The sequence below is a fragment of the Barbus barbus genome, assembly GCF_936440315.1.
Source record: "Barbus barbus genome assembly, chromosome: 7".
NCBI lineage: Eukaryota > Metazoa > Chordata > Actinopteri > Cypriniformes > Cyprinidae > Barbus > Barbus barbus.
Window position 1 is genome coordinate 82,973 of NC_136735.1, and position 26,044 is coordinate 109,016.

At 46.0% G+C, this 26,044-nt stretch overlaps 1 protein-coding gene across 1 annotated transcript in view; it reads right to left on the reverse strand.

The window, feature by feature from the left end:
* Positions 1–22,857: 22,857 nt before the first annotated feature.
* The window catches only part of LOC306872242 (uncharacterized protein), a gene marked incomplete at both ends in the record, with an annotated part of 120,229 nt that continues 117,042 nt past the window's right edge, over positions 22,858–26,044 (reverse strand). The window contains 10 exons of the mRNA XM_079420735.1: positions 22,858–23,043; positions 23,135–23,253; positions 23,370–23,470; positions 23,631–23,830; positions 23,953–24,120; positions 24,211–24,329; positions 24,446–24,546; positions 24,707–24,906; positions 25,030–25,197; positions 25,289–25,407. Of these exons, the coding sequence (XP_079276861.1) occupies positions 22,858–23,043; positions 23,135–23,253; positions 23,370–23,470; positions 23,631–23,830; positions 23,953–24,120; positions 24,211–24,329; positions 24,446–24,546; positions 24,707–24,906; positions 25,030–25,197; positions 25,289–25,407 (1,481 nt within the window). The remainder of the gene's footprint in view (positions 23,044–23,134; positions 23,254–23,369; positions 23,471–23,630; positions 23,831–23,952; positions 24,121–24,210; positions 24,330–24,445; positions 24,547–24,706; positions 24,907–25,029; positions 25,198–25,288; positions 25,408–26,044) is intronic.

Sequence of the window (26,044 nt, forward strand, 5' to 3'; positions counted from 1 at the left end):
AAGCTGGGAAGGAGAGGAATCAGTTTCACCGTGAACCAGGAAACCCAGTCGTAGGTCACAAAGTCGGCAAAATGAAGACTGATGATGGTGAAGGTTCGATTCATCATGATGTCCCTCACCACAGGGTTGATGTCCAAATCCTAGAGGAAATGACCCACAGAAAGTGATTGTCACATCTGGAATTTTGTAACGAATGCACTTCAAAATGTTTTTTTTTTCCCCACACAGAATAAGGCTTGCCATCTTAGTAATAAGAACGAACCTGTGTGGTCTGGGTGAGAGTCACAAAGAACTCTTCAACATTCTGGAAAGAGTTGCCGTGCTCTAGACGTTCAAAGACCATGTTTATCAGAGCTGCGCTGTTCAACGCTTCAGATTCTAGTGTCAGTTGAGCAACCTGAGAAGTACTCAGAATGTCCAGCGCTTCAAACTTCAGGGGAGAAAACAAAAACATCATTAGAAATAACATGGTTGGCCAAAACAGTCAGGGGAACAACTGGCTAGCACGGCAGAACGCTTACGCTGTTGAAGCCCGTGTTGATCTCACGCAGGTCGTTGTAATCCACATAGATGGAGAATTTGCCAAAGCTCTCCTCAAGCCAAGCACTGAGGCTGCTGGTGTCGGACCCACAAGGTGAGCCTGCAACGATAATGCACAGGAAACGCTAATTAGAAGACGCATACATTCACAGAACCAGGGCAGCGCAGGCTTTCGGCACAAAACACAAAATAAATTATAACCCTCAATGGACCTACCTGAGGCGTGTCTCTGCTTCAGGTAGCCCAACAGGACTTGAGTGAGCTCCTGCTTTCTCAGTGAAGTCATCTGCTCAAAGATGCTGCTCAGAGCATCAACGCTACAGTGCAAAGATCAAAACAAAAGGTAAGGACGATGCCTAAGTAACATAGATTTTCACCACCCTCTGAAACAGCTTTAGAAACACCCTCACATTCTTTTTGACAGTATTATGACAAAGGCATTTCAGAGCTGTCAAAAACTTAGGGAGCGCTACGTACATGATGTTGTATTCGTTGCAGTCGGTGTTTAATGTTGCTGTCTGGAGCATCTCTGCAGTCAAGCTGGGAAGCAGAGGAATCAGTTTCACTGTGAACCAGGAAACCCAGTCGTAGGTCACAAAGTCGGCAAAATGAAGACTGATGATGGTGAAGGTTCGATTCATCATGATGTCCCTCACCACAGGGTTGATGTCCAAATCCTAGAGGAAATGACCCACAGAAAGCGATTGTCACATCTGGAATTTTGTCACGAATGCACTTCAAAAAAAAATTTTTTTCCCCACACAGAATAAGGCTTGCCATCTTAGTAATAAGAACGAACCTGTGTGGTCTGTGTGAGAGTCACAAAGAACTCTTCAACATTCTGGAAAGAGTTGCCGTGCTCTAGACGTTCAAAGACCATGTTTATCAGAGGTGCGCTGTTCAACGCTCCAGACTCTAGCGTCAGTTGAGCAACCTGAGAAGTGCTCAGAATGTCCAGCGCTTCAAACTTCAGGGGAGAAAACAAACATCATTAGAAAAACATGGTTGGCCAAAACAGTCAGGGGAACAACTGGCTAGCACGGCAGAACGCTTACGCTGTTGAAGCCCGTGTTGATCTCACGCAGGTCGTTGTAATCCACATAGATAGAGAATTTGCCAAAGCTCTCCTCAAGCCAAGCACTGAGGCTGCTGGTGTCGGACCCACAAGGTGAGCCTGCAATGATAATGCAAAGAAAACGTTCATTAGGAGATTCAGAAATTCACAGAACCAGGGCAGCGCAGGCTTTCGGCACAAAACACAAAAAAAATAATAAACCCCATTGGACCTACCTGAGGAATGTCTCTGCTTCAGATAGCCCAACAGGACTTGAGCGAGCTCCTGCTGTCTCAGCGAAGTCATCTGCTCAAAGATGCTGCTCAGAGCACCAACGCTACAGTGCAAAGATCAAAACAAAAGGTAAGGACGATGCCTAAGTAACATAGATTTTCACCCCCCTCTGAAACTGCTTTAGAAACACCCTCACATTCTTTTTGACAGTATTATGACAAAGGCATTTCAGAGCGGTCGTAAACTTAGGGAGCGCTACGTACATGATGTGGTATTCGTTGCAGTCGGTGTTTAATGTTGCTGTCTGGAGCATCTCTGCAGTCAAGCTGGGAAGGAGAGGAATCAGTTTCACCGTGAACCAGGAAACCCAGTCGTAGGTCACAAAGTCGGCAAAATGAAGACTGATGATGGTGAAGGTTCGATTCATCATGATGTCCCTCACCACAGGGTTGATGTCCAAATCCTAGAGGAAATGACCCAAAGAAAGCGATTGTCACATCTGGAATTTTGTCACGAATGCACTTAAAAATGTTTTTTTTTTCCCCCACACAGAATAAGGCTTGCCATCTTAGTAATAAGAACGAACCTGTGAGGTCTGGGTGAGAGTCACAAAGAACTCTTCAACATTTTGGAAAGAGTTGCCGTGCTCTAGACGTTCAAAGACCATGTTTATCAGAGGTGCGCTGTTCAACGCTCCAGACTCTAGCGTCAGTTGAGCAACCTGAGAAGTGCTCAGAATGTCCAGCGCTTCAAACTTCAGGGGAGAAAACAAAAACATTATTAGAAATAACATGGTTGGCCAAAACCGTCAGGGGAACAACTGGCTAGCATGGCAGAACGCTTACGCTGTTGAAGCCCGTGTTGATCTCACGCAGGTCGTTGTAATCCACATAGATGGAGAATTTGCCAAAGCTCTCCTCAAGCCAAGCACTGAGGCTGCTGGTGTCGGACCCACAAGGTGAGCCTGCAACGATAATGCACAGGAAACGCTAATTAGAAGACGCATACATTCACAGAACCAGGGCAGCGCAGGCTTTCGGCACAAAACACAAAATAAATTATAACCCTCAATGGACCTACCTGAGGCGTGTCTCTGCTTCAGGTAGCCCAACAGGACTTGAGTGAGCTCCTGCTTTCTCAGTGAAGTCATCTGCTCAAAGATGCTGCTCAGAGCATCAACGCTACAGTGCAAAGATCAAAACAAAAGGTAAGGACGATGCCTAAGTAACATAGATTTTCACCACCCTCTGAAACTGCTTTAGGAACACCCTCACATTCTTTTTGACAGTATTATGACAAAGGCATTTCAGAGCTGTCAAAAACTTAGGGAGCGCTACGTACATGATGTTGTATTCGTTGCAGTCGGTGTTTAATGTTGCTGTCTGGAGCATCTCTGCAGTCAAGCTGGGAAGCAGAGGAATCAGTTTCACCGTGAACCAGGAAACCCAGTCGTAGGTCACAAAGTCGGCAAAATGAAGACTGATGATGGTGAAGGTTCGATTCATCATGATGTCCCTCACCACAGGGTTGATGTCCAAATCCTAGAGGAAATGACCCAAAGAAAACGATTGTCACATCTCGAATTTTGTCACGAATGCACTTAAAAATGTTTTTTTTTTCCCCCACACAGAATAAGGCTTGCCATCTTAGTAATAAGAACGAACCTGTGAGGTCTGGGTGAGAGTCACAAAGAACTCTTCAAAATTTTGGAAAGAGTTGCCGTGCTCTAGACGTTCAAAGACCATGTTTATCAGAGGTGCGCTGTTCAACGCTCCAGACTCTAGCGTCAGTTGAGCAACCTGAGAAGTGCTCAGAATGTCCAGCGCTTCAAACTTCAGGGGAGAAAACAAAAACATTATTAGAAATAACATGGTTGGCCAAAACAGTCAGGGGAACAACTGGCTAGCATGGCAGAACGCTTACGCTGTTGAAGCCCGTGTTGATCTCACGCAGGTCGTTGTAATCCACATAGATGGAGAATTTGCCAAAGCTCTCCTCAAGCCAAGCACTGAGGCTGCTGGTGTCAGACCCACAAGGTGAGCCTGCAACGATAATGCACAGGAAACGTTCATTAGGAGACACAGACATTCACAGAATCAGGGCAGCGCAGGCTTTCGGCACAAAACACAAAATAAATCATAACCCTCAATGGACCCACCAGAGGCGTGTCTCTGCTTCAGGTAGCCCAACAGGACTTGAGTGAGCTCCTGCTTTCTCAGTGAAGTCATCTGCTCAAAGATGCTACTCAGAGCATCAACGCTACAGTGCAAAGATCAAAACAAAAGGTAAGGACGATGCCTAAGTAACATAGATTTTCACCACCCTCTGAAACTGCTTTAGAAACACCCTCACATTCTTTTTGACAGTATTATGACAAAGGCATTTCAGAGCGGTCAAAAACTTAGGGAGCGCTACGTACATGATGTTGTATTCGTTGCAGTCGGTGTTTAATGTTGCTGTCTGGAGCATCTCTGCAGTCAAGCTGGGAAGTAGAGGAATCAGTTTCACTGTGAACCAGGAAACCCAGTCGTAGGTCACAAAGTCGGCAAAATGAAGACTGATGATGGTGAAGGTTCGATTCATCATGATGTCCCTCACCACAGGGTTGATGTCCAAATCCTAGAGGAAATGACCCAAAGAAAGCGATTGTCACATCTGGAATTTTGTCACGAATGCACTTAAAAATGTTTTTTTTTTCCCCCACACAGAATAAGGCTTGCCATCTTAGTAATAAGAACGAACCTGTGAGGTCTGGGTGAGAGTCACAAAGAACTCTTCAACATTTTGGAAAGAGTTGCCGTGCTCTAGACGTTCAAAGACCATGTTTATCAGAGGTGCGCTGTTCAACGCTCCAGACTCTAGCGTCAGTTGAGAAACCTGAGAAGTGCTCAGAATGTCCAGAGCTTCAAACTTCAGGGGAGAAAACAAAAACATTATTAGAAATAACATGGTTTGCCAAAACAGTCAGGGGAACAACTGGCTAGCATGGCAGAACGCTTACGCTGTTGAAGCCCGTGTTGATCTCACGCAGGTCGTTGTAATCCACATAGATGGAGAATTTGCCAAAGCTCTCCTCAAGCCAAGCACTGAGGCTGCTGGTGTCGGACCCACAAGGTGAGCCTGCAACGATAATGCACAGGAAACGCTCATTAGGAGACGCAGACATTCACAGAAGCAGGGCAGCGCAGGCTTTCGGCACAAAACACAAAATAAATCATAACCCTCAATGGACCTACCTGAGGCGTGTCTCTGCTTCAGGTAGCCCAACAGGACTTGAGTGAGCTCCTGCTTTCTCAGTGAAGTCATCTGCTCAAAGATGCTGCTCAGAGCATCAACGCTACAGTGCAAAGATCAAAACAAAAGGTAAGGACGATGCCTAAGTAACATAGATTTTCACCACCCTCTGAAACTGCTTTAGAAACACCATCACATTCTTTTTGACAGTGCTATGACAAAGGCATTTCAGAGCGGTCGTAAACTTAGGGAGCGCTACGTACATGATGTGGTATTCGTTGCAGTCCGTTTTTAATGTTGCTGTCTGGAGCATCTCTGCAGTCAAGCTGGGAAGGAGAGGAATCAGTTTCACCGTGAACCAGGAAACCCAGTCGTAGGTCACAAAGTCGGCAAAATGAAGACTGATGATGGTGAAGGTTCGATTCATCATGATGTCCCTCACCACAGGGTTGATGTCCAAATCCTAGAGGAAATGACCCACAGAAAGTGATTGTCACATCTGGAATTTTGTCACGAATGCACTTCAAAATGTTTTTTTTTTCCCCACACAGAATAAGGCTTGCCATCTTAGTAATAAGAACGAACCTGTGTGGTCTGGGTGAGAGTCACAAAGAACTCTTCAACATTCTGGAAAGAGTTGCCGTGCTCTAGACGTTCAAAGACCATGTTTATCAGAGCTGCGCTGTTCAACGCTTCAGATTCTAGTGTCAGTTGAGCAACCTGAGAAGTACTCAGAATGTCCAGCGCCTCAAACTTCAGGGGAGAAAACAAAAACATCATTAGAAATAACATGGTTGGCCAAAACAGTCAGGGGAACAACTGGCTAGCACGGCAGAACGCTTACGCTGTTGAAGCCCGTGTTGATCTCACGCAGGTCGTTGTAATCCACATAGATAGAGAATTTGCCAAAGCTCTCCTCAAGCCAAGCACTGAGGCTGCTGGTGTCGGACCCACAAGGTGAGCCTGCAATGATAATGCAAAGAAAACGTTCATTAGGAGATGCAGAAATTCACAGAACCAGGGCAGCGCAGGCTTTCGGCACAAAACACAAAAAAAATAATAAACCCCATTGGACCTACCTGAGGAGTGTCTCTGCTTCAGGTAGCCCAACAGGACTTGAGCGAGCTCCTGCTGTCTCAGCGAAGTCATCTGCTCAAAGATGCTGCTCAGAGCACCAACGCTACAGTGCAAAGATCAAAACAAAAGGTAAGGACGATGCCTAAGTAACATAGATTTTCACCCCCCTCTGAAACTGCTTTAGAAACACCCTCACATTCTTTTTGACAGTATTATGACAAAGGCATTTCAGAGCGGTCAAAATCTTAGGGAGCGCTACGTACATGATGTTGTATTCGTTGCAGTTGGTTTTTAATGTTGCTGTCTGGAGCATCTCTGCAGTCAAGCTGGGAAGCAGAGGAATCAGTTTCACTGTGAACCAGGAAACCCAGTCGTAGGTCACAAAGTCGGCAAAATGAAGACTGATGATGGTGAAGGTTCGATTCATCATGATGTCCCTCACCACAGGGTTGATGTCCAAATCCTAGAGGAAATGACCCACAGAAAGCGATTGTCACATCTGGAATTTTGTCACGAATGCACTTCAAAATGTTTTTTTTTCCCCACACAGAATAAGGCTTGCCATCTTAGTAATAAGAACGAACCTGTGTGGTCTGGGTGAGAGTCACAAAGAACTCTTCAACATTCTGGAAAGGGTTGCCGTGCTCTAGACGTTCAAAGACCATGTTTATCAGAGGTGCGCTGTTCAACGCTCCAGACTCTAGCGTCAGTTGAGCAACCTGAGAAGTGCTCAGAATGTCCAGCGCTTCAAACTTCAGGGGAGAAAACAAAACCATTATTAGAAATAACATGGTTGGCCAAAACAGTCAGGGGAACAACTGCCTAGCATGGCAGAACGCTTACGCTGTTGAAGCCCGTGTTGATATCACGCAGGTCGTTGTAATCCACATAGATGGAGAATTTGCCAAAGCTCTCCTCAAGCCAAGCACTGAGGCTGCTGGTGTCGGACCCACAAGGTGAGCCTGCAACGATAATGAACAGGAAACGCTAATTAGAAGACGCAGACATTCACAGAACCAGGGCAGCGCAGGCTTTCGGCACAAAACACAAAATAAATCATAACCCTCAATGGACCTACCCGAGGCGTGTCTCTGCTTCAGGTAGCCCAACAGGACTTGAGTGAGCTCCTGCTTTCTCAGTGAAGTCATCTGCTCAAAGATGCTGCTCACAGCATCAACGCTACAGTGCAAAGATCAAAACAAAAGGTAAGGACGATGCCTAAGTAACATAGATTTTCACCACCCTCTGAAACTGCTTTAGAAACACCATCACATTCTTTTTGACAGTGCTATGACAAAGGCATTTCAAAGCGGTCGTAAACTTAGGGAGCGCTACGTACATGATGTGGTATTCGTTGCAGTCGGTGTTTAATGTTGCTGTCTGGAGCATCTCTGCAGTCAAGCTGGGAAGGAGAGGAATCAGTTTCACCGTGAACCAGGAAACCCAGTCGTAGGTCACAAAGTCGGCAAAATGAAGACTGATGATGGTGAAGGTTCGATTCATCATGATGTCCCTCACCACAGGGTTGATGTCCAAATCCTAGAGGAAATGACCCAAAGAAAACGATTGTCACATCTCGAATTTTGTCACGAATGCACTTAAAAATGTTTTTTTTTTCCCCCACACAGAATAAGGCTTGCCATCTTAGTAATAAGAACGAACCTGTGAGGTCTGGGTGAGAGTCACAAAGAACTCTTCAACATTCTGGAAAGAGTTGCCGTGCTCTAGACGTTCAAAGACCATGTTTATCAGAGGTGCGCTGTTCAACGCTCCAGACTCTAGCGTCAGTTGAGCAACCTGAGAAGTGCTCAGAATGTCCAGAGCTTCAAACTTCAGGGGAGAAAACAAAAACATTATTAGAAATAACATGGTTTGCCAAAACAGTCAGGGGAACAACTGGCTAGCATGGCAGAACGCTTACGCTGTTGAAGCCCGTGTTGATCTCACGCAGGTCGTTGTAATCCACATAGATGGAGAATTTGCCAAAGCTCTCCTCAAGCCAAGCACTGAGGCTGCTGGTGTCGGACCCACAAGGTGAGCCTGCAACGATAATGCACAGGAAACGCTCATTAGGAGACGCAGACATTCACAGAACCAGGGCAGCGCAGGCTTTCGGCACAAAACACAAAATAAATCATAACCCTCAATGGACCTACCTGAGGCGTGTCTCTGCTTCAGGTAGCCCAACAGGACTTGAGTGAGCTCCTGCTTTCTCAGTGAAGTCATCTGCTCAAAGATGCTGCTCAGAGCATCAACGCTACAGTGCAAAGATCAAAACAAAAGGTAAGGACGATGCCTAAGTAACATAGATTTTCACCACCCTCTGAAACTGCTTTAGAAACACCATCACATTCTTTTTGACAGTGCTATGACAAAGGCATTTCAGAGCGGTCGTAAACTTAGGGAGCGCTACGTACATGATGTGGTATTCGTTGCAGTCCGTTTTTAATGTTGCTGTCTGGAGCATCTCTGCAGTCAAGCTGGGAAGGAGAGGAATCAGTTTCACCGTGAACCAGGAAACCCAGTCGTAGGTCACAAAGTCGGCAAAATGAAGACTGATGATGGTGAAGGTTCGATTCATCATGATGTCCCTCACCACAGGGTTGATGTCCAAATCCTAGAGGAAATGACCCACAGAAAGTGATTGTCACATCTGGAATTTTGTCACGAATGCACTTCAAAATGTTTTTTTTTTCCCCACACAGAATAAGGCTTGCCATCTTAGTAATAAGAACGAACCTGTGTGGTCTGGGTGAGAGTCACAAAGAACTCTTCAACATTCTGGAAAGAGTTGCCGTGCTCTAGACGTTCAAAGACCATGTTTATCAGAGCTGCGCTGTTCAACGCTTCAGATTCTAGTGTCAGTTGAGCAACCTGAGAAGTACTCAGAATGTCCAGCGCCTCAAACTTCAGGGGAGAAAACAAAAACATCATTAGAAATAACATGGTTGGCCAAAACAGTCAGGGGAACAACTGGCTAGCACGGCAGAACGCTTACGCTGTTGAAGCCCGTGTTGATCTCACGCAGGTCGTTGTAATCCACATAGATAGAGAATTTGCCAAAGCTCTCCTCAAGCCAAGCACTGAGGCTGCTGGTGTCGGACCCACAAGGTGAGCCTGCAATGATAATGCAAAGAAAACGTTCATTAGGAGATGCAGAAATTCACAGAACCAGGGCAGCGCAGGCTTTCGGCACAAAACACAAAAAAAATAATAAACCCCATTGGACCTACCTGAGGAGTGTCTCTGCTTCAGGTAGCCCAACAGGACTTGAGCGAGCTCCTGCTGTCTCAGCGAAGTCATCTGCTCAAAGATGCTGCTCAGAGCAACAACGCTACAGTGCAAAGATCAAAACAAAAGGTAAGGACGATGCCTAAGTAACATAGATTTTCACCCCCCTCTGAAACTGCTTTAGAAACACCCTCACATTCTTTTTGACAGTATTATGACAAAGGCATTTCAGAGCGGTCAAAATCTTAGGGAGCGCTACGTACATGATGTTGTATTCGTTGCAGTTGGTTTTTAATGTTGCTGTCTGGAGCATCTCTGCAGTCAAGCTGGGAAGCAGAGGAATCAGTTTCACTGTGAACCAGGAAACCCAGTCGTAGGTCACAAAGTCGGCAAAATGAAGACTGATGATGGTGAAGGTTCGATTCATCATGATGTCCCTCACCACAGGGTTGATGTCCAAATCCTAGAGGAAATGACCCACAGAAAGCGATTGTCACATCTGGAATTTTGTCACGAATGCACTTCAAAATGTTTTTTTTTCCCCACACAGAATAAGGCTTGCCATCTTAGTAATAAGAACGAACCTGTGTGGTCTGGGTGAGAGTCACAAAGAACTCTTCAACATTCTGGAAAGGGTTGCCGTGCTCTAGACGTTCAAAGACCATGTTTATCAGAGGTGCGCTGTTCAACGCTCCAGACTCTAGCGTCAGTTGAGCAACCTGAGAAGTGCTCAGAATGTCCAGCGCTTCAAACTTCAGGGGAGAAAACAAAAACATTATTAGAAATAACATGGTTGGCCAAAACAGTCAGGGGAACAACTGCCTAGCATGGCAGAACGCTTACGCTGTTGAAGCCCGTGTTGATATCACGCAGGTCGTTGTAATCCACATAGATGGAGAATTTGCCAAAGCTCTCCTCAAGCCAAGCACTGAGGCTGCTGGTGTCGGACCCACAAGGTGAGCCTGCAACGATAATGAACAGGAAACGCTAATTAGAAGACGCAGACATTCACAGAACCAGGGCAGTGCAGGCTTTCGGCACAAAACCCAAAATAAATCATAACCCTCAATGGACATACCCGAGGCGTGTCTCTGCTTCAGGTAGCCCAACAGGACTTGAGTGAGCTCCTGCTTTCTCAGTGAAGTCATCTGCTCAAAGATGCTGCTCACAGCATCAACGCTACAGTGCAAAGATCAAAACAAAAGGTAAGGACGATGCCTAAGTAACATAGATTTTCACCACCCTCTGAAACTGCTTTAGAAACACCATCACATTCTTTTTGACAGTGCTATGACAAAGGCGTTTCAAAGCGGTCGTAAACTTAGGGAGCGCTACGTACATGATGTGGTATTCGTTGCAGTCGGTGTTTAATGTTGCTGTCTGGAGCATCTCTGCAGTCAAGCTGGGAAGGAGAGGAATCAGTTTCACCGTGAACCAGGAAACCCAGTCGTAGGTCACAAAGTCGGCAAAATGAAGACTGATGATGGTGAAGGTTCGATTCATCATGATGTCCCTCACCACAGGGTTGATGTCCAAATCCTAGAGGAAATGACCCACAGAAAGTGATTGTCACATCTGGAATTTTGTCACGAATGCACTTCAAAATGTTTTTTTTTTCCCCACACAGAATAAGGCTTGCCATCTTAGTAATAAGAACGAACCTGTGTGGTCTGGGTGAGAGTCACAAAGAACTCTTCAACATTCTGGAAAGAGTTGCCGTGCTCTAGACGTTCAAAGACCATGTTTATCAGAGCTGCGCTGTTCAACGCTTCAGATTCTAGTGTCAGTTGAGCAACCTGAGAAGTACTCAGAATGTCCAGCGCCTCAAACTTCAGGGGAGAAAACAAAAACATTATTAGAAATAACATGGTTGGCCAAAACAGTCAGGGGAACAACTGGCTAGCATGGCAGAACGCTTACGCTGTTGAAGCCCGTGTTGATCTCACGCAGGTTGTTGTAATCCACATAGATGGAGAATTTGCCAAAGCTCTCCTCAAGCCAAGCACTGAGGCTGCTGGTGTCGGACCCACAAGGTGAGCCTGCAACGATAATGAACAGGAAACGCTAATTAGAAGACGCAGACATTCACAGAACCAGGGCAGCGCAGGCTTTCGGCACAAAACACAAAATAAATCATAACCCTCAATGGACCTACCCGAGGCGTGTCTCTGCTTCAGGTAGCCCAACAGGACTTGAGTGAGCTCCTGCTTTCTCAGTGAAGTCATCTGCTCAAAGATGCTGCTCACAGCATCAACGCTACAGTGCAAAGATCAAAACAAAAGGTAAGGACGATGCCTAAGTAACATAGATTTTCACCACCCTCTGAAACTGCTTTAGAAACACCATCACATTCTTTTTGACAGTGCTATGACAAAGGCGTTTCAAAGCGGTCGTAAACTTAGGGAGCGCTACGTACATGATGTGGTATTCGTTGCAGTCGGTGTTTAATGTTGCTGTCTGGAGCATCTCTGCAGTCAAGCTGGGAAGCAGAGGAATCAGTTTCACCGTGAACCAGGAAACCCAGTCGTAGGTCACAAAGTCGGCAAAATGAAGACTGATGATGGTGAAGGTTCGATTCATCATGATGTCCCTCACCACAGGGTTGATGTCCAAATCCTAGAGGAAATGACCCAAAGAAAGCGATTGTCACATCTGGAATTTTGTCACGAATGCACTTAAAAATGTTTTTTTTTTCCCCCACACAGAATAAGGCTTGCCATCTTAGTAATAAGAACGAACCTGTGAGGTCTGGGTGAGAGTCACAAAGAACTCTTCAACATTTTGGAAAGAGTTGCCGTGCTCTAGACGTTCAAAGACCATGTTTATCAGAGGTGCGCTGTTCAACGCTCCAGACTCTAGCGTCAGTTGAGCAACCTGAGAAGTGCTCAGAATGTCCAGCGCTTCAAACTTCAGGGGAGAAAACAAAAACATTATTAGAAATAACATGGTTGGCCAAAACAGTCAGGGGAACAACTGGCTAGCATGGCAGAACGCTTACGCTGTTGAAGCCCGTGTTGATCTCACGCAGGTTGTTGTAATCCACATAGATGGAGAATTTGCCAAAGCTCTCCTCAAGCCAAGCACTGAGGCTGCTGGTGTCGGACCCACAAGGTGAGCCTGCAACGATAATGAACAGGAAACGCTAATTAGAAGACGCAGACATTCACAGAACCAGGGCAGCGCAGGCTTTCGGCACAAAACACAAAATAAATCATAACCCTCAATGGACCTACCCGAGGCGTGTCTCTGCTTCAGGTAGCCCAACAGGACTTGAGTGAGCTCCTGCTTTCTCAGTGAAGTCATCTGCTCAAAGATGCTGCTCACAGCATCAACGCTACAGTGCAAAGATCAAAACAAAAGGTAAGGACGATGCCTAAGTAACATAGATTTTCACCACCCTCTGAAACTGCTTTAGAAACACCATCACATTCTTTTTGACAGTGCTATGACAAAGGCATTTCAAAGCGGTCGTAAACTTAGGGAGCGCTACGTACATGATGTGGTATTCGTTGCAGTCGGTGTTTAATGTTGCTGTCTGGAGCATCTCTGCAGTCAAGCTGGGAAGGAGAGGAATCAGTTTCACCGTGAACCAGGAAACCCAGTCGTAGGTCACAAAGTCGGCAAAATGAAGACTGATGATGGTGAAGGTTCGATTCATCATGATGTCCCTCACCACAGGGTTGATGTCCAAATCCTAGAGGAAATGACCCACAGAAAGCGATTGTCACATCTGGAATTTTGTCACGAATGCACTTCAAAATGTTTTTTTTTCCCCACACAGAATAAGGCTTGCCATCTTAGTAATAAGAACGAACCTGTGTGGTCTGGGTGAGAGTCACAAAGAACTCTTCAACATTCTGGAAAGGGTTGCCGTGCTCTAGACGTTCAAAGACCATGTTTATCAGAGGTGCGCTGTTCAACGCTCCAGACTCTAGCGTCAGTTGAGCAACCTGAGAAGTGCTCAGAATGTCCAGCGCTTCAAACTTCAGGGGAGAAAACAAAAACATTATTAGAAATAACATGGTTTGCCAAAACAGTCAGGGGAACAACTGGCTAGCATGGCAGAACGCTTACGCTGTTGAAGCCCGTGTTGATCTCACGCAGGTCGTTGTAATCCACATAGATGGAGAATTTGCCAAAGCTCTCCTCAAGCCAAGCACTGAGGCTGCTGGTGTCGGACCCACAAGGTGAGCCTGCAACGATAATGCACAGGAAACGCTCATTAGGAGACGCAGACATTCACAGAACCAGGGCAGCGCAGGCTTTCGGCACAAAACACAAAATAAATCATAACCCTCAATGGACCTACCTGAGGCGTGTCTCTGCTTCAGGTAGCCCAACAGGACTTGAGTGAGCTCCTGCTTTCTCAGTGAAGTCATCTGCTCAAAGATGCTGCTCAGAGCATCAACGCTACAGTGCAAAGATCAAAACAAAAGGTAAGGACGATGCCTAAGTAACATAGATTTTCACCACCCTCTGAAACTGCTTTAGAAACACCATCACATTCTTTTTGACAGTGCTATGACAAAGGCATTTCAGAGCGGTCGTAAACTTAGGGAGCGCAACGTACATGATGTGGTATTCGTTGCAGTCCGTTTTTAATGTTGCTGTCTGGAGCATCTCTGCAGTCAAGCTGGGAAGGAGAGGAATCAGTTTCACCGTGAACCAGGAAACCCAGTCGTAGGTCACAAAGTCGGCAAAATGAAGACTGATGATGGTGAAGGTTCGATTCATCATGATGTCCCTCACCACAGGGTTGATGTCCAAATCCTAGAGGAAATGACCCACAGAAAGTGATTGTCACATCTGGAATTTTGTCACGAATGCACTTCAAAATGTTTTTTTTTTCCCCACACAGAATAAGGCTTGCCATCTTAGTAATAAGAACGAACCTGTGTGGTCTGGGTGAGAGTCACAAAGAACTCTTCAACATTCTGGAAAGAGTTGCCGTGCTCTAGACGTTCAAAGACCATGTTTATCAGAGCTGCGCTGTTCAACGCTTCAGATTCTAGTGTCAGTTGAGCAACCTGAGAAGTACTCAGAATGTCCAGCGCCTCAAACTTCAGGGGAGAAAACAAAAACATCATTAGAAATAGCATGGTTGGCCAAAACAGTCAGGGGAACAACTGGCTAGCACGGCAGAACGCTTACGCTGTTGAAGCCCGTGTTGATCTCACGCAGGTCGTTGTAATCCACATAGATAGAGAATTTGCCAAAGCTCTCCTCAAGCCAAGCACTGAGGCTGCTGGTGTCGGACCCACAAGGTGAGCCTGCAATGATAATGCAAAGAAAACGTTCATTAGGAGATGCAGAAATTCACAGAACCAGGGCAGCGCAGGCTTTCGGCACAAAACACAAAAAAAATAATAAACCCCATTGGACCTACCTGAGGAGTGTCTCTGCTTCAGGTAGCCCAACAGGACTTGAGCGAGCTCCTGCTGTCTCAGCGAAGTCATCTGCTCAAAGATGCTGCTCAGAGCACCAACGCTACAGTGCAAAGATCAAAACAAAAGGTAAGGACGATGCCTAAGTAACATAGATTTTCACCCCCCTCTGAAACTGCTTTAGAAACACCCTCACATTCTTTTTGACAGTATTATGACAAAGGCATTTCAGAGCGGTCAAAATCTTAGGGAGCGCTACGTACATAATGTTGTATTCGTTGCAGTTGGTTTTTAATGTTGCTGTCTGGAGCATCTCTGCAGTCAAGCTGGGAAGCAGAGGAATCAGTTTCACTGTGAACCAGGAAACCCAGTCGTAGGTCACAAAGTCGGCAAAATGAAGACTGATGATGGTGAAGGTTCGATTCATCATGATGTCCCTCACCACAGGGTTGATGTCCAAATCCTAGAGGAAATGACCCACAGAAAGCGATTGTCACATCTGGAATTTTGTCACGAATGCACTTCAAAATGTTTTTTTTTCCCCACACAGAATAAGGCTTGCCATCTTAGTAATAAGAACGAACCTGTGTGGTCTGGGTGAGAGTCACAAAGAACTCTTCAACATTCTGGAAAGGGTTGCCGTGCTCTAGACGTTCAAAGACCATATTTATCAGAGGTGCGCTGTTCAACGCTCCAGACTCTAGCGTCAGTTGAGCAACCTGAGAAGTGCTCAGAATGTCCAGCGCTTCAAACTTCAGGGGAGAAAACAAAAACATTATTAGAAATAACATGGTTGGCCAAAACAGTCAGGGGAACAACTGCCTAGCATGGCAGAACGCTTACGCTGTTGAAGCCCGTATTGATATCACGCAGGTCGTTGTAATCCACATAGATGGAGAATTTGCCAAAGCTCTCCTCAAGCCAAGCACTGAGGCTGCTGGTGTCGGACCCACAAGGTGAGCCTGCAACGATAATGAACAGGAAACGCTAATTAGAAGACGCAGACATTCACAGAACCAGGGCAGCGCAGGCTTTCGGCACAAAACACAAAATAAATCATAACCCTCAATGGACCTACCCGAGGCGTGTCTCTGCTTCAGGTAGCCCAACAGGACTTGAGTGAGCTCCTGCTTTCTCAGTGAAGTCATCTGCTCAAAGATGCTGCTCACAGCATCAACGCTACAGTGCAAAGATCAAAACAAAAGGTAAGGACGATGCCTAAGTAACATAGATTTTCACCACCCTCTGAAACTGCTTTAGAAACACCATCACATTCTTTTTGACAGTGCTATGACAAAGGCATTTCAAAGCGGTCGTAAACTTAGGGAGCGCTACGTACATGATGTGGTATTCGTTGCAGTCGGTGTTTAATGTTGCTGTCTGGAGCATCTCTGCAGTCAAGCTGGGAAGGAGAGGAATCAGTTTCACCGTGAACCAGGAAACCCAGTCGTAGGTCACAAAGTCGGCAAAATGAAGACTGATGATGGTGAAGGTTCGATTCATCATGATGTCCCTCACCACAGGGTTGATGTCCAAATCCTAGAGGAAATGACCCACAGAAAGCGATTGTCACATCTGGAATTTTGTCACGAATGCACTTCAAAATGTTTTTTCTTCCCCACACAGAATAAGGCTTGCCATCTTAGTAATAAGAACGAACCTGTGTGGTCTGGGTGAGAGTCACAAAGAACTCTTCAACATTCTGGAAAGGGTTGCCGTGCTCTAGACGTTCAAAGACCATGTTTATCAGAGGTGCGCTGTTCAACGCTCCAGACTCTAGCGTCAGTTGAGCAACCTGAGAAGTGCTCAGAATGTCCAGCGCTTCAAACTTCAGGGGAGAAAACAAAAACATTATTAGAAATAACATGGTTGGCCAAAACAGTCAGGGGAACAACTGCCTAGCATGGCAGAACGCTTACGCTGTTGAAGCCCGTGTTGATATCACGCAGGTCGTTGTAATCCACATAGATGGAGAATTTGCCAAAGCTCTCCTCAAGCCAAGCACTGAGGCTGCTGGTGTCGGACCCACAAGGTGAGCCTGCAACGATAATGAACAGGAAACGCTAATTAGAAGACGCAGACATTCACAGAACCAGGGCAGCGCAGGCTTTCGGCACAAAACACAAAATAAATCATAACCCTCAATGGACCTACCCGAGGCGTGTCTCTGCTTCAGGTAGCCCAACAGGACTTGAGTGAGCTCCTGCTTTCTCAGTGAAGTCATCTGCTCAAAGATGCTGCTCACAGCATCAACGCTACAGTGCAAAGATCAAAACAAAAGGTAAGGACGATGCCTAAGTAACATAGATTTTCACCACCCTCTGAAACTGCTTTAGAAACACCATCACATTCTTTTTGACAGTGCTATGACAAAGGCATTTCAAAGCGGTCGTAAACTTAGGGAGCGCTACGTACATGATGTGGTATTCGTTGCAATCGGTGTTTAATGTTGCTGTCTGGAGCATCTCTGCAGTCAAGCTGGGAAGGAGAGGAATCAGTTTCACCGTGAACCAGGAAACCCAGTCGTAGGTCACAAAGTCGGCAAAATGAAGACTGATGATGGTGAAGGTTCGATTCATCATGATGTCCCTCACCACAGGGTTGATGTCCAAATCCTAGAGGAAATGACCCACAGAAAGCGATTGTCACATCTGGAATTTTGTCACGAATGCACTTCAAAATGTTTTTTTTTCCCCACACAGAATAAGGCTTGCCATCTTAGTAATAAGAACGAACCTGTGTGGTCTGGGTGAGAGTCACAAAGAACTCTTCAACATTCTGGAAAGGGTTGCCGTGCTCTAGACGTTCAAAGACCATGTTTATCAGAGGTGCGCTGTTCAACGCTCCAGACTCTAGCGTCAGTTGAGCAACCTGAGAAGTGCTCAGAATGTCCAGCGCTTCAAACTTCAGGGGAGAAAACAAAAACATTATTAGAAATAACATGGTTGGCCAAAACAGTCAGGGGAACAACTGCCTAGCATGGCAGAACGCTTACGCTGTTGAAGCCCGTGTTGATATCACGCAGGTCGTTGTAATCCACATAGATGGAGAATTTGCCAAAGCTCTCCTCAAGCCAAGCACTGAGGCTGCTGGTGTCGGACCCACAAGGTGAGCCTGCAACGATAATGCACAGGAAACGCTAATTAGAAGACGCAGACATTCACAGAACCAGGGCAGCGCAGGCTTTCGGCACAAAACACAAAATAAATCATAACCCTCAATGGACCTACCCGAGGCGTGTCTCTGCTTCAGGTAGCCCAACAGGACTTGAGTGAGCTCCTGCTTTCTCAGTGAAGTCATCTGCTCAAAGATGCTGCTCACAGCATCAACGCTACAGTGCAAAGATCAAAACAAAAGGTAAGGACGATGCCTAAGTAACATAGATTTTCACCACCCTCTGAAACTGCTTTAGAAACACCATCACATTCTTTTTGACAGTGCTATAACAAAGGCATTTCAAAGCGGTCGTAAACTTAGGGAGCGCTACGTACATGATGTGGTATTCGTTGCAGTCGGTGTTTAATGTTGCTGTCTGGAGCATCTCTGCAGTCAAGCTGGGAAGGAGAGGAATCAGTTTCACCGTGAACCAGGAAACCCAGTCGTAGGTCACAAAGTCGGCAAAATGAAGACTGATGATGGTGAAGGTTCGATTCATCATGATGTCCCTCACCACAGGGTTGATGTCCAAATCCTAGAGGAAATGACCCAAAGAAAGCGATTGTCACATCTGGAATTTTGTCACGAATGCACTTAAAAATGTTTTTTTTTTCCCCCACACAGAATAAGGCTTGCCATCGTAGTAATAAGAACGAACCTGTGAGGTCTGGGTGAGAGTCACAAAGAACTCTTCAACATTTTGGAAAGAGTTGCCGTGCTCTAGACGTTCAAAGACCATGTTTATCAGAGGTGCGCTGTTCAACGCTCCAGACTCTAGCGTCAGTTGAGCAACCTGAGAAGTGCTCAGAATGTCCAGAGCTTCAAACTTCAGGGGAGAAAACAAAAACATTATTAGAAATAACATGGTTTGCCAAAACAGTCAGGGGAACAACTGGCTAGCATGGCAGAACGCTTACGCTGTTGAAGCCCGTGTTGATCTCACGCAGGTCGTTGTAATCCACATAGATGGAGAATTTGCCAAAGCTCTCCTCAAGCCAAGCACTGAGGCTGCTGGTGTCGGACCCACAAGGTGAGCCTGCAACGATAATGCACAGGAAACGCTCATTAGGAGACGCAGACATTCACAGAACCAGGGCAGCGCAGGCTTTCGGCACAAAACACAAAATAAATCATAACCCTCAATGGACCTACCTGAGGCGTGTCTCTGCTTCAGGTAGCCCAACAGGACTTGAGTGAGCTCCTGCTTTCTCAGTGAAGTCATCTGCTCAAAGATGCTGCTCAGAGCATCAACGCTACAGTGCAAAGATCAAAACAAAAGGTAAGGACGATGCCTAAGTAACATAGATTTTCACCACCCTCTGAAACTGCTTTAGAAACACCATCACATTCTTTTTGACAGTGCTATGACAAAGGCATTTCAGAGCGGTCGTAAACTTAGGGAGCGCTACGTACATGATGTGGTATTCGTTGCAGTCCGTTTTTAATGTTGCTGTCTGGAGCATCTCTGCAGTCAAGCTGGGAAGGAGAGGAATCAGTTTCACCGTGAACCAGGAAACCCAGTCGTAGGTCACAAAGTCGGCAAAATGAAGACTGATGATGGTGAAGGTTCGATTCATCATGATGTCCCTCACCACAGGGTTGATGTTCAAATCCTAGAGGAAATGACCCACAGAAAGCGATTGTCACATCTGGAATTTTATCACGAATGCACTTCAAAATGTTTTTTTTTTCCCCCACACAGAATAAGGCTTGCCATCTTAGTAATAAAAACGAACCTGTGTGGTCTGGGTGAGAGTCACAAAGAACTCTTCAACATTCTGGAAAGAGTTGCCGTGCTCTAGACGTTCAAAGACCATGTTTATCAGAGCTGCGCTGTTCAACGCTTCAGATTCTAGTGTCAGTTGAGCAACCTGAGAAGTGCTCAGAATGTCCAGCGCCTCAAACTTCAGGGGAGAAAACAAAAACATTATTAGAAATAACATGGTTGGCCAAAACAGTCAGGGGAACAACTGGCTAGCATGGCAGAACGCTTACGCTGTTGAAGCCCGTGTTGATCTCACGCAGGTCGTTGTAATCCACATAGATGGAGAATTTGCCAAAGCTCTCCTCAAGCCAAGCACTGAGGCTGCTGGTGTCTGACCCACAAGGTGAGCCTGCAACGATAATGCACAGGAAACGCTCATTAGGAGACGCAGACATTCACAGAACCAGGGCAGCGCAGGCTTTCGGCACAAAACACAAAATAAATCATAACCCTCAATGGACCTACCCGAGGCGTGTCTCTGCTTCAGGTAGCCCAACAGGACTTGAGTGAGCTCCTGCTTTCTCAGTGAAGTCATCTGCTCAAAGATGCTGCTCAGAGCATCAACGCTACAGTGCAAAGATCAAAACAAAAGGTAAGGACGATGCCTAAGTAACATAGATTTTCACCACCCTCTGAAACTGCTTTAGAAACACCATCACATTCTTTTTGACAGTGCTATGACAAAGGCATTTCAGAGCGGTCGTAAACTTAGGGAGCGCTACGTACATGATGTGGTATTCGTTGCAGTCCGTTTTTAATGTTGCTGTCTGGAGCATCTCTGCAGTCAAGCTGGGAAGGAGAGGAATCAGTTTCACCGTGAACCAGGAAACCCAGTCGTAGGTCACAAAGTCGGCAAAATGAAGACTGATGATGGTGAAGGTTCGATTCATCATGATGTCCCTCACCACAGGGTTGATGTCCAAATCCTAGAGGAAATGACCCACAGAAAGGGATTGTCACATCTGGAATTTTGTCACGAATGCACTTCAAAATGTTTTTTTTTTCCCCACACAGAATAAGGCTTGCCATCTTAGTAATAAGAACGAACCTGTGTGGTCTGGGTGAGAGTCACAAAGAACTCTTCAACATTCTGGAAAGAGTTGCCGTGCTCTAGACGTTCAAAGACCATGTTTATCAGAGCTGCGCTGTTCAACGCTTCAGATTCTAGTGTCAGTTGAGCAACCTGAGAAGTACTCAGAATGTCCAGCGCCTCAAACTTCAGGGGAGAAAACAAAAACATCATTAGAAATAACATGGTTGGCCAAAACAGTTAGGGGAACAACTGGCTAGCACGGCAGAACGCTTACGCTGTTGAAGCCCGTGTTGATCTCACGCAGGTCGTTGTAATCCACATAGATAGAGAATTTGCCAAAGCTCTCCTCAAGCCAAGCACTGAGGCTGCTGGTGTCGGACCCACAAGGTGAGCCTGCAATGATAATGCAAAGAAAACGTTCATTAGGAGATGCAGAAATTCACAGAACCAGGGCAGCGCAGGCTTTCGGCACAAAACACAAAAAAAATAATAAACCCCATTGGACCTACCTGAGGAGTGTCTCTGCTTCAGGTAGCCCAACAGGACTTGAGCGAGCTCCTGCTGTCTCAGCGAAGTCATCTGCTCAAAGATGCTGCTCAGAGCACCAACGCTACAGTGCAAAGATCAAAACAAAAGGTAAGGACGATGCCTAAGTAACATAGATTTTCACCCCCCTCTGAAACTGCTTTAGAAACACCCTCACATTCTTTTTGACAGTATTATGACAAAGGCATTTCAGAGCGGTCAAAATCTTAGGGAGCGCTACGTACATGATGTTGTATTCGTTGCAGTTGGTTTTTAATGTTGCTGTCTGGAGCATCTCTGCAGTCAAGCTGGGAAGCAGAGGAATCAGTTTCACTGTGAACCAGGAAACCCAGTCGTAGGTCACAAAGTCGGCAAAATGAAGACTGATGATGGTGAAGGTTCGATTCATCATGATGTCCCTCACCACAGGGTTGATGTCCAAATCCTAGAGGAAATGACCCACAGAAAGCGATTGTCACATCTGGAATTTTGTCACGAATGCACTTCAAAATGTTTTTTTTTCCCCACACAGAATAAGGCTTGCCATCTTAGTAATAAGAACGAACCTGTGTGGTCTGGGTGAGAGTCACAAAGAACTCTTCAACATTCTGGAAAGGGTTGCCGTGCTCTAGACGTTCAAAGACCATATTTATCAGAGGTGCGCTGTTCAACGCTCCAGACTCTAGCGTCAGTTGAGCAACCTGAGAAGTGCTCAGAATGTCCAGCGCTTCAAACTTCAGGGGAGAAAACAAAAACATTATTAGAAATAACATGGTTGGCCAAAACAGTCAGGGGAACAACTGCCTAGCATGGCAGAACGCTTACGCTGTTGAAGCCCGTGTTGATATCACGCAGGTCGTTGTAATCCACATAGATGGAGAATTTGCCAAAGCTCTCCTCAAGCCAAGCACTGAGGCTGCTGGTGTCGGACCCACAAGGTGAGCCTGCAACGATAATGAACAGGAAACGCTAATTAGAAGACGCAGACATTCACAGAACCAGGGCAGCGCAGGCTTTCGGCACAAAACACAAAATAAATCATAACCCTCAATGGACCTACCCGAGGCGTGTCTCTGCTTCAGGTAGCCCAACAGGACTTGAGTGAGCTCCTGCTTTCTCAGTGAAGTCATCTGCTCAAAGATGCTGCTCACAGCATCAACGCTACAGTGCAAAGATCAAAACAAAAGGTAAGGACGATGCCTAAGTAACATAGATTTTCACCACCCTCTGAAACTGCTTTAGAAACACCATCACATTCTTTTTGACAGTGCTATGACAAAGGCATTTCAAAGCGGTCGTAAACTTAGGGAGCGCTACGTACATGATGTGGTATTCGTTGCAGTCGGTGTTTAATGTTGCTGTCTGGAGCATCTCTGCAGTCAAGCTGGGAAGGAGAGGAATCAGTTTCACCGTGAACCAGGAAACCCAGTCGTAGGTCACAAAGTCGGCAAAATGAAGACTGATGATGGTGAAGGTTCGATTCATCATGATGTCCCTCACCACAGGGTTGATGTCCAAATCCTAGAGGAAATGACCCACAGAAAGCGATTGTCACATCTGGAATTTTGTCACGAATGCACTTCAAAATGTTTTTTCTTCCCCACACAGAATAAGGCTTGCCATCTTAGTAATAAGAACGAACCTGTGTGGTCTGGGTGAGAGTCACAAAGAACTCTTCAACATTCTGGAAAGGGTTGCCGTGCTCTAGACGTTCAAAGACCATGTTTATCAGAGGTGCGCTGTTCAACGCTCCAGACTCTAGCGTCAGTTGAGCAACCTGAGAAGTGCTCAGAATGTCCAGCGCTTCAAACTTCAGGGGAGAAAACAAAAACATTATTAGAAATAACATGGTTGGCCAAAACAGTCAGGGGAACAACTGCCTAGCATGGCAGAACGCTTACGCTGTTGAAGCCCGTGTTGATATCACGCAGGTCGTTGTAATCCACATAGATGGAGAATTTGCCAAAGCTCTCCTCAAGCCAAGCACTGAGGCTGCTGGTGTCGGACCCACAAGGTGAGCCTGCAACGATAATGAACAGGAAACGCTAATTAGAAGACGCAGACATTCACAGAACCAGGGCAGCGCAGGCTTTCGGCACAAAACACAAAATAAATCATAACCCTCAATGGACCTACCTGAGGCGTGTCTCTGCTTCAGGTAGCCCAACAGGACTTGAGTGAGCTCCTGCTTTCTCAGTGAAGTCATCTGCTCAAAGATGCTGCTCACAGCATCAACGCTACAGTGCAAAGATCAAAACAAAAGGTAAGGACGATGCCTAAGTAACATAGATTTTCACCACCCTCTGAAACTGCTTTAGAAACACCATCACATTCTTTTTGACAGTGCTATGACAAAGGCATTTCAAAGCGGTCGTAAACTTAGGGAGCGCTACGTACATGATGTGGTATTCGTTGCAGTCGGTGTTTAATGTTGCTGTCTGGAGCATCTCTGCAGTCAAGCTGGGAAGGAGAGGAATCAGTTTCACCGTGAACCAGGAAACCCAGTCGTAGGTCACAAAGTCGGCAAAATGAAGACTGATGATGGTGAAGGTTCGATTCATCATGATGTCCCTCACCACAGGGTTGATGTCCAAATCCTAGAGGAAATGACCCACAGAAAGCGATTGTCACATCTGGAATTTTGTCACGAATGCACTTCAAAAAAAATTTTTTTTCCCCACACAGAATAAGGCTTGCCATCTTAGTAATAAGAACGAACCTGTGTGGTCTGTGTGAGAGTCACAAAGAACTCTTCAACATTCTGGAAAGAGTTGGCGTGCTCTAGACGTTCAAAGACCATGTTTATCAGAGGTGCGCTGTTCAACGCTCCAGACTCTAGCGTCAGTTGAGCAACCTGAGAAGTGCTCAGAATGTCCAGCGCTTCAAACTTCAGGGGAGAAAACAAAAACATCATTAGAAAAACATGGTTGGCCAAAACAGTCAGGGGAACAACTGGCTAGCATGGCAGAACGCTTACGCTGTTGAAGCCCGTGTTGATCTCACGCAGGTCGTTGTAATCCACATAGATGGAGAATTTGCCAAAGCTCTCCTCAAGCCAAGCACTGAGGCTGCTGGTGTCGGACCCACAAGGTGAGCCTGCAACGATAATGCACAGGAAACGCTAATTAGAAGACGCAGACATTCACAGAACCAGGGCAGCGCAGGCTTTCGGCACAAAACACAAAATAAATCATAACCCTCAATGGACCTACCCGAGGCGTGTCTCTGCTTCAGGTAGCCCAACAGGACTTGAGAGAGCTCCTGCTTTCTCAGTGAAGTCATCTGCTCAAAGATGCTGCTCACAGCATCAACGCTACAGTGCAAAGATCAAAACAAAAGGTAAGGACGATGCCTAAGTAACATAGATTTTCACCACCCTCTGAAACTGCTTTAGAAACACCATCACATTCTTTTTGACAGTGCTATGACAAAGGCATTTCAGAGCGGTCGTAAACTTAGGGAGCGCTACGTACATGATGTGGTATTCGTTGCAGTCGGTGTTTAATGTTGCTGTCTGGAGCATCTCTGCAGTCAAGCTGGGAAGGAGAGGAATCAGTTTCACCATGAACCAGGAAACCCAGTCGTAGGTCACAAAGTCGGCAAAATGAAGACTGATGATGGTGAAGGTTCGATTCATCATGATGTCCCTCACCACAGGGTTGATGTTCAAATCCTAGAGGAAATGACCCACAGAAAGCGATTGTCACATCTGGAATTTTATCACGAATGCACTTCAAAATGTTTTTTTTTTCCCCCACACAGAATAAGGCTTGCCATCTTAGTAATAAAAACGAACCTGTGTGGTCTGGGTGAGAGTCACAAAGAACTCTTCAACATTCTGGAAAGAGTTGCCGTGCTCTAGACGTTCAAAGACCATGTTTATCAGAGCTGCGCTGTTCAACGCTTCAGATTCTAGTGTCAGTTGAGCAACCTGAGAAGTGCTCAGAATGTCCAGCGCCTCAAACTTCAGGGGAGAAAACAAAAACATTATTAGAAATAACATGGTTGGCCAAAACAGTCAGGGGAACAACTGGCTAGCATGGCAGAACGCTTACGCTGTTGAAGCCCGTGTTGATCTCACGCAGGTCGTTGTAATCCACATAGATGGAGAATTTGCCAAAGCTCTCCTCAAGCCAAGCACTGAGGCTGCTGGTGTCTGACCCACAAGGTGAGCCTGCAACGATAATGCACAGGAAACGCTCATTAGGAGACGCAGACATTCACAGAACCAGGGCAGCGCAGGCTTTCGGCACAAAACACAAAATAAATCATAACCCTCAATGGACCTACCCGAGGCGTGTCTCTGCTTCAGGTAGCCCAACAGGACTTGAGTGAGCTCCTGCTTTCTCAGTGAAGTCATCTGCTCAAAGATGCTGCTCAGAGCATCAACGCTACAGTGCAAAGATCAAAACAAAAGGTAAGGACGATGCCTAAGTAACATAGATTTTCACCACCCTCTGAAACTGCTTTAGAAACACCATCACATTCTTTTTGACAGTGCTATGACAAAGGCATTTCAGAGCGGTCGTAAACTTAGGGAGCGCTACGTACATGATGTGGTATTCGTTGCAGTCCGTTTTTAATGTTGCTGTCTGGAGCATCTCTGCAGTCAAGCTGGGAAGGAGAGGAATCAGTTTCACCGTGAACCAGGAAACCCAGTCGTAGGTCACAAAGTCGGCAAAATGAAGACTGATGATGGTGAAGGTTCGATTCATCATGATGTCCCTCACCACAGGGTTGATGTCCAAATCCTAGAGGAAATGACCCACAGAAAGTGATTGTCACATCTGGAATTTTGTCACGAATGCACT